We start from the raw sequence: 8,607 nt of genomic DNA on the forward strand, positions 1-8,607 counted from the left end.
ATTTTAAAATTAAAATTAATTGTTTTAATTTTTTATCTCACACATCCCAGATACGCCACATTGCTTTGGAAATAGGTTATGCAGGGAGGAACCCTTTTATTTTCATTTTACTTACGTGTTTACTCACTGAAATATAGCTTAAAAGCAGCTTGGGAAACCGTCACTTAATGATTGGATCTGAAACTGCTTAGAAACAGGCAAAGAAAGAGAAAATCTGTAAGGATATGTAAACTGGCTGTGGATCAGGCGATGGAGGCCTTCATAAATCGGGGATATTTCTGAATTAGAGTAACTAAGCAAGAATCTAGTAAGGCCCATGCTTGAGTTGGGTTGTCTGCCATCATAAGATACTTATTGAGAGTTGGAGAGTCACATAGCTGAATTCTGGTGGGAAGGACCTCAAGAGGTTTCACCCCTCGGCAAAGTATTGGAACACTGTGGAGAATCATAAGTGAGTTTCTGAAGGTTGTGGCACACCTTGGCGTGATCTGGGAAAAGTACAGAAACCGTCAAAATCCCATATAGGGGAACTCCTGGTGGAAACAAAAGTAGAACCGCAAATACGGTGTTGAGAATTTTTGGCTTAAAGAATAGTTTTTGTAAAATATAGTGTTAGCAATGCTCGCTTTGTTTAACTCTTAAGTAGTAAAGGGTTCTGTTTATAACTTGAGATCTTGCAGCATAATTCTTTCAGTAAATAACCAGGGTTTGAATTTCATTTACAATGTTAATGGTCTCCCTCAAAAGAGAAGGAAGGTTGACGTTTATTCCATCTTAAAATGTGTCCATGAAATGTCTGAATTCATCATTAAGTTTGTAGCAGTAGTTTGTTCCATATCTTGAGTTTATTAGCTGAGAAATTCCCATATGCAGCATGAATACTAGAACACTTTACTATCGCAAACGCAGATTCACTTATGTTCATCGTTAATACATTTTCCTTAATTTTGTAGGACCAGATCTCGCAGCCGGGATCGTAAAAGGTAACGTTTGTTTTAACATCTTAGCTAATACATTTGCATTCATGAATACTGGGACTTGCGAAATGAAAAGAGAGAACCTAAGGCAAAAGTGTTTCAGTCAAAAGCGTAAAGTGAATGTAAAGATCTCCTCTTTGTTTCTTCACAAGGCACTTTCTCTTATATCAATTTGGTTCACTCCAACTAACCATATTCAGAAGCTAAGTCCATTTAATACAGTTAGAAATATAAAATTACAGCTTTATGGGCAACTGCTCCACAAAAGCATTTCTAATATTCTCATTGTTTTGTTGCTGATCTTAATTAATCAGGCAATTATTATGACTATCAAGGAAATACCTCCTGACCAGTAATTCTTTCAAACTCTGCTTAGATTCTCCCACAGTTTTTAACACTCTGACCTAAACACACTTTGAACATGCTAATGATCAGTAGTTCCAGAGGTGATTGTAATTGCTGTTGACATAAAGCAACTTCTAACCTAGGGCTCATAAAAAGACTGCCTGTTTGATATGAAAATTCACGTTAACAGTTAACTGTTCCTGCCGCATTTCCATGGCAATGATGACCTGACCAATCAGCACCACCTTCTTGTGCCATGGATTGGTGTCACTTTCTGCAAATCTGTTTCTTTCATCATAATCATATGAATGCAAGATCGAAAGCCAAAGCTTTTACCAAGGTGATGGTCTAGTGGTATTGTCACTGGACTACTAATCCAGAGACCCACATAATATTCTGGGGGCCCAAGTTCAAATCCTGCCACAGCAGACGTTGGAATTTGAATTCAGTTTAAAAATCTGGAATTAAGTATCTACAGATAACAATAAAATCCATTGTCAATTGTCAGTAAAACCCATCTGATTCACTAACATACTTTAGGGAAAGAAACTGTCATCCTTACCCAGTCTGACCTATGTGTGACTCCAGGCCACACCAATGTGGTTGATGCTTACCTGCCGTCTAGGCAATTTGGGATAGACAGTAAACGCTGCCTAGCCAGCAGTTCACTGCCCGCCCCACTGCCCCCATCCCATGAATGAATTTTTAAAAAGGTACTTTACGTTGTAATGGTATACTGTTTCAGAAGAACTGAGTGGGAAGATGTATTTCTTTTATTGCAATTCCATTCTGTAATATAATCCACTGTCTGTCACCCGAGATTGTTGGAATACCATGTGCAGGAAATAATTGAGCCTATCTTCAATTCATGTGGAATTATTCAAAATTGGCACTCCTTTTTCAATTATAGTATCTCCGGCAGTGTTTTAGAGGGTTTGAAATGGGTATAGCAGAATCATAGCCAACTTGAAAAGAGGAACAGAACTCATGATTTGACATTTTTGAGCTCATTGTTGTGTCTGCAAGATTGTAGAGTGCTAAAGCAATAGATGACCTGCTGTTTCTCGAGTTTACATTGCACTTCGTTGGAACACAGTAGGAGGTTGAGGCTAGAGTGTGATGGGATAGGGCAAGACTTAAAATAATCTTGCTTGTAAACTGAGTAGAAATGTTCTGCAAATTGGTCAGCTTATCTGTGTTTTACCTCCACTGTGTAGAGGGGACTTCTTCATGAGCTGTGAATACAGTTTATTAAATTCTAAACATTATAAATTATTGTTTCACCAAAAACCCAAGTTTAGGGTCTTGAACGGTGAGAATCAAGAAGTTAAGTGTTGGTACTGTATTTCTCCAAATCTGTATGGCAAGGTGCCATGGGAAGAATAGGGGATATTGGGTGTGAGAGAATGGACCAGGGCACCATGAAGGAAATGACCCCTTTGGAATGCTGAAAACAGATGGGGAGAAATATATTTGTTTGGCATCACACTGGAGATGGTAGAAGTTGTACTGAATGTGGAGGCTAGTTGGATGAAAACGAGGATACTGAGAACTCTCTCTCATAGTTCTGAGAAGAGAAGGGACAAGAGAACGAGTATAGGGAATGAACAGACACAATCAAGGGCCCTATCCAAAACAGTAGAGGGGGTTCGCCAGCAAAATAAAAAGCACTACAGAAGAACTATTGGAAAGTTAATGAACCAAATGATAACTATCTTTACGTGATGAAGGTGAAGATGCAGTTCATAAGCATTGTATTGGATGAAGCAGAAGGGAAGAATCGGCAGGTTCCTGTTGATTATCATTTCAGAATTATCTAAATAACAACTGATGGTAAAGGGAATAATTATGGGGTGGGGCTAAATCTTTTTGCAGATCAAGATCAAGGGAACGCCGTCGACATCGATCCAGGTCTGCATCCCATGACCGACGCAAACGTTCCCGCTCTAGATCAAGGGACCGGCGTCGTCGACACAAGTCTCGATCTGGAAGCAGAAGCAGAAGCCGCAGTCACCACCGCAGCAGGCATAGCTCAAGAGACAGAGAACGAGAGAGAGACCGGAGCAGAGAGAAAAGCTCTAAACGAAAGTATGTAGCTTCATGTTATAGATTAGCTTGTCAGTATGTCTGAGATTAATTAATATATTATAAATCTGACATTTCTGTCTTGTATATAAAATTTGTTTGTTGCAATTAAACAACCACGTCAGAAGAACTTCTCCTTTTCCATAGGAGAAATAAGCACTTTAATAATGTTAATTCCACATGAAAACAATCTTTTATGAAAACCTTCCTTTTTGACCAGCTCTGTTGTTCAACTTTCTTCTTAAACCGCTACTGGTTACTACTTTTTTTTATTTCAGGAAGTGTATGTAAAAGGTATCAGTAGTAATTTAAGATATAAGTAAATGTCTTGATAAATTAGCAAAGGTTCTCTGTAAATTATTTTGTGTAGTTCCTGTGGCATCTTTATTCACTCTTTGATCTTCCCTCTACTCTATTTGGATTCACTTCTGTTTTGTTTTCCTGACCAAATCATTATTTATTCTCTAGAAACCTATTATTCTCACATAGGTAACCCACTGCTTCAATCCTTGTCCATTAGGGCAACTCTTTTTTTCCCCCTTCCATTACTGCACAATTTGTTTCAGTACATCTTAGCATGCTACTGGAATTTAATATCCTAAAATGAGACAATCAACAGAGCAGGTTAACTTCATACTTCTTGCCTAGCTGGGGCTAACTAATTGTTAGAAATATTCTTCCGTATCAAGAATGGGTAGAATAACTCTCAACCATCCATTGATGAGAATACAACCTCAAGGCTCAGTTCTTCAGCTAACCAAACTACTGGTCATCAGCTGCATCCTGGATATGGTGGAACTTTGGGAGTTGTCTCCAGCTTTTCCAAAGAACTAATGGCTGTTTCCCATTGAGAACTGTTACTGCAATATACGCATAGAACTTGTAGAATTCCTACAGGGTGGAAACAGGCCCTTCGGCCCAACAAGCCCACACCGCCCCTCAAAGCATCCAGACCCTTCGCCCTATATCCCATCTAGTCTACACATCCCTGAACACAATGGGCAATTTAGCATGGCCGATCCACCTAGCCTGCACTTCTTTGGACTGCGGGAGGAAACCAGAGCACCCGGAGGAAACCCACACAGACAGTGGCTTGGCGATGGAATCGAACCACGTCCCTGGCGCTGTGAGGCAGCAGTGCTGACCATTAAGCCTCCATGCCACCCCTACCACTGAGCACAACCTTTAAAGAATGAGGAGAGGACACATATTTGACCTTGTTTTCAATAATTTGAAAACTTGTTAAACTGTTATTGCCTGTTTAAAATTCTGAACAAAATAAAGACTAAGATGACTGTTCCATTCTCATGCTGCTGTGTGCATGTTTCCCAGTTATAATATCTTCTCTTCAAATTAGTTTACATTGCAGAATTTATATTTCAAATTGTTTGTTTTGATCATTAAAGTCAGGAAGCTCCATTGTTTTCGAGTTAGGGTACAAAACCATGCATAATATGAGCTCCAGAATTATTGATTAAAGTGAAAACTATCCTGGGATAATTTTCTTAGTGTACCTTGCAGGACTGATGTCTAGTAAATTGATTGTAGGAGTTAACTTTGGTAATATGCTAAGCTAAGATTAAACCATTTTTCTAGGTCACGAGACCGAGACAGATCCAGAGATCGAGACCGAGAAAAATCAAGGGAGAAGGATCGCAGGGAGAAAAAGCGTTCCTATGAGAGTGCTAATGGAAAATCAGAACACAGCTCTGAGGAACGAGAAGCAGGAGAAATCTAACAGACAAAACATTTTTGGAACTGGGGCAGAAGATGTCTTTCTGATTGTTTAACTCAACTAGGGGAGCTCTTGTTTTGTTTTCGGACTTAGAAAAAAATTCCAGCAGCTAGGTGACTGATAACTTAAAAAAAATTAGATAGTTGAAAATGTTCAAGATGTTTTGTCAGTTTAACCAACTGGTTTTGAAGGCAGCAGCTGGAGGTGCCTAGAATGTACTGTGTGTGCATGTACCAGCGCTTTAATGCCACAGACATTAGGGTTTCTCCTTCCATTGGCATGAGGTTGCTGTTTAGTTTTGAATAATCAAATAATTTGTTTTGCATTTTTTAAAAGTGTGGATCCGAAACTCGTGACATTTTCTTTTCTGAAGCCTAAATAAAAAGAAGTGGACCCGGTAGCTTTGGGAGTTACTGCTTTGTCACCAAGCAGTTTCTTATTTGCTTGTTCCTGTTGGTTGTGCTGGCTTTGATCCTTGTACCTGTGATAGTTTTTACTTCAGAAATTTCCCAAAAATCATAGTGTTTGTCTGTGTCAAAGTTCCATTGTTTTTGACAGTGGCAGTGACATTGACTTTCAACTATTGAGCAAAATCTTTCAGAATTTCTTGCATTTAGGTCAGAGAAACAGTCCAAAAGTAACCTAGGTGTTTCTCACCAAAAAAAAGTTTCTCTTCTCGCACTCAGAAGAAACTCTCCTCTCTCCCTCTGCATCATCCTTCCATAACATTGGTGTGTTTGTTAAATATTAATCTGATAGAACCTTGATTGTTGTATTCAGTTACAGCCAGAGAAGTCTCCTTGGTTTGGTTGGAGAGAAAAAAAGTTTTATTTTTAATTAACTTATATGGTGAAACAAATTTGCTACCCATTTGTTAAATCACCAAATAGGATTCATGAGGTAAAATTCAACTGCTTCAGATAAACTTGACCCTTTCTTCACCTTCATTTCACCACCTCTGCCTTTCCATTTATAAATAAAATACAAATTTGACTTGGAAGATTTTTGCCTAAGTATAGATCTGACTGTGCACCAAGACATTTTTGTAAACTAGAATCCTAAATTGTCAAGTTTGTATTTTGTCTGTATCTGTACCTTTTAGTATAATTAAAGGGGCTTGGTTTTATTCTTGCAATTGCTGTGTTAGTTCAGATTGAAAGGGTCCAAAAGGGAGTTAATGTGACTTCAGTAGCTATTTAGGACTGTATCCAGAAACACCACCAAGAAAAGACTTTACTGGCTTTGTGTGCATGTAATCCCAAAAAAAACTTCAGCATGCCTTCAGCACACCTCTGGAATACGATACACATCCCTGTTATTTTCTAGTTTTACTCATGAACTTTTTATTTTTTGAAATCATGCCCATGAGTAATGTTTAGTGTTCATTATTCACACAAAAATGGTTCATTGTTTACCCAAGGAACAGAAAACAATTTTCCGCACATTAAAAACAATTTATGGATATTGTTTTGTAGGAGTTGAGAATCCTGGGATTTTTACATGCTTGTGCATACATGGCATACTCCAGGCAGCTTTAAGGTGTTGTCTGTGGCAGGCACCAGGGTGTCACAGATCTAAAATATACCAGTGTATTCCATGATGATTATATCGCTCATTTTTGTTTGCCAATTGTGGTCATCCCACAATTACACTGATTTTATTTTTTTTAAGTGGTCCACTTTACTTTGAGAAACTGACTTATGTTCTATAAGAATAGTCCGGTGTGATGTTCCTTAGTATCCTTAGCAGCATTATTTTTCTGCATTGGGTACTTTGGTTACTAGCTGTTACACTGCTTGCCCCATCACTTACTAAGTCCTCAATGGTCATTTGGTCAGAGATTTCTGAGTCTACAATTTACGACCCAAATAACAAGGTTTTATTTTATTCCCCTTTAATCACTTTTCCTTACATGATTTCTTGTCTATACTTTATATTGTTAATTGAAAACAATTGAAATAAATTTTCTGAAAAACATTTAATAAGAGTTTCAAACAATTTAAGTTTTCCTGTGTTGTATCAAATTGTGATGAATACTTGTTTGCAATTAAAACGAACTGATATTGTCTTCCTCTGCTGACTTGGTGAGTCTGTTGGAACCTTTGGCCACTTGTGCCTTGTTCTATTCCACTAATAAGGTGCAATGCTGGTTCCATGGTTAATTCTACTCCTTTGCAAGTGGTAAACTTGTTCTTGCAGAGTTAAGACGCGTAACAGAAATGCATTTGTTTTGCTTTTCCTGGGGTTGAACTGGTTGATTTTTTTTTAAACTGAGCACACTCCATTTTAATTGCTATTGTAAGGAATGACTATTAAGCCTCATATGGTATAATGGCAACATTATTAACCAGATATGAGAGTCCAAGCTCTACTGATTGTTATCCTTAAAAAACCTAGAAAATCTAAAATGGGGGTTTAAAAAAAGAAAACTGGCTTTTTTTGCAATCAGTGAGTATAGCTTGAGATGCTTCCTTGTTCCTTCCTCCTGCAATTAATATTATTGTACTTTCAATAGACAATGTAGTTTCTATCTTATTTGTTGATTAAATCTATCTGTACAGTGGTAGCTTTACATTATTATTTCCCTGAATCAGAAACTTGAAATGAACTTATGCCAGTTAATTTTATTGCCGGGCATTTGACTGAAATCCACTCGTACTTGGATGTGAGCAGTCCCAGGTTAAGCTGTTCATAATTAGTAACAGTTCAGAAGGAGTTGTATGTTTTTCTTGCAAGAGACCTCAACAGTTTCCAGTTTGAGAAAGAAAAGTATCATTAATTGATTATGATTTGACCACAGTGACTTGAGAATTTTAGTATACTCTGGAATCTTCAGACCAATTTAACTGTTCCAACTATTTAGTGCAAGTAGACAGTCTCTGAAGAATGCAAGTGCCCAGTTTCTTGATTTATGCTATAGGTGGTCCCCAGAACAGTAGTTCTGACTAATTCTGTGTGACGATCCCAGGTGTGTTTTGCAGTTAACATAAAAATAACGCAAACAGCATTTGGGATTATCAGTGTTTGTAAACTTTCAGGCATATTTCACTGGAATTGCAAGGAACAGATATAATGTCCTGTATTTAAAAACATAAATAGGAGCAGGAGTAGGCCATTTGGCCCATTGGGTCTGCTGTGCCTTTCAAGAAGATCATGGCTGATCTTTTTGTGGACTCAGCTCTACTTAGCCACCTGCTCACCATAACCCTTAATTACTGTTCAAAAATCTATGCATCTTTGCCTTAAAAGCATTCTAAGAGGTAGCCTCAACTGCTTTACTGGTTGAAGAAGTTCCTCCTCAACTCGGTCAGAAGTTAAGCTGCTGTCCTGTAGTTTACCTGCCTTTTGTCTACCTTTTTTTAAACAATGACGTCACATTTGCTGTTTTTGGTAAATTACCACGAGCACGTTTGCTATTCTCCCCAACATTGCTTTCAGTGCCCTGGAATGTATTCCATCGGGGCT

At 38.1% G+C, this 8,607-nt stretch overlaps 1 protein-coding gene across 10 annotated transcripts in view; it reads left to right on the forward strand.

Annotated features, from left to right (window-relative positions):
* Positions 1 to 7,705, forward strand: part of LOC125446972 (putative RNA-binding protein Luc7-like 2) — a 71,621-nt gene extending 63,916 nt beyond the window's left edge. For 9 of the 10 annotated variants that reach the window (XM_059640583.1, XM_048521021.2, XM_048521018.2 and 6 more), the window contains 3 exons: positions 954 to 983; positions 3,198 to 3,410; positions 5,004 to 7,705. In XM_059640583.1, coding sequence (XP_059496566.1) covers positions 954 to 983; positions 3,198 to 3,410; positions 5,004 to 5,145 — 385 coding nt within the window. In that variant the 3' untranslated portion in view covers positions 5,146 to 7,705. Of the gene's footprint in view, positions 1 to 953; positions 988 to 3,197; positions 3,411 to 5,003 lie in introns of those variants that run through there. The other variant, XM_059640585.1, reaches the window with a different exon arrangement.
* Positions 7,706 to 8,607: the final 902 nt, after the last annotated feature.

The sequence above is a fragment of the Stegostoma tigrinum genome, chromosome 38 (assembly GCF_030684315.1).
Source record: "Stegostoma tigrinum isolate sSteTig4 chromosome 38, sSteTig4.hap1, whole genome shotgun sequence".
NCBI classification, from domain to species: domain Eukaryota; kingdom Metazoa; phylum Chordata; class Chondrichthyes; order Orectolobiformes; family Stegostomatidae; genus Stegostoma; species Stegostoma tigrinum.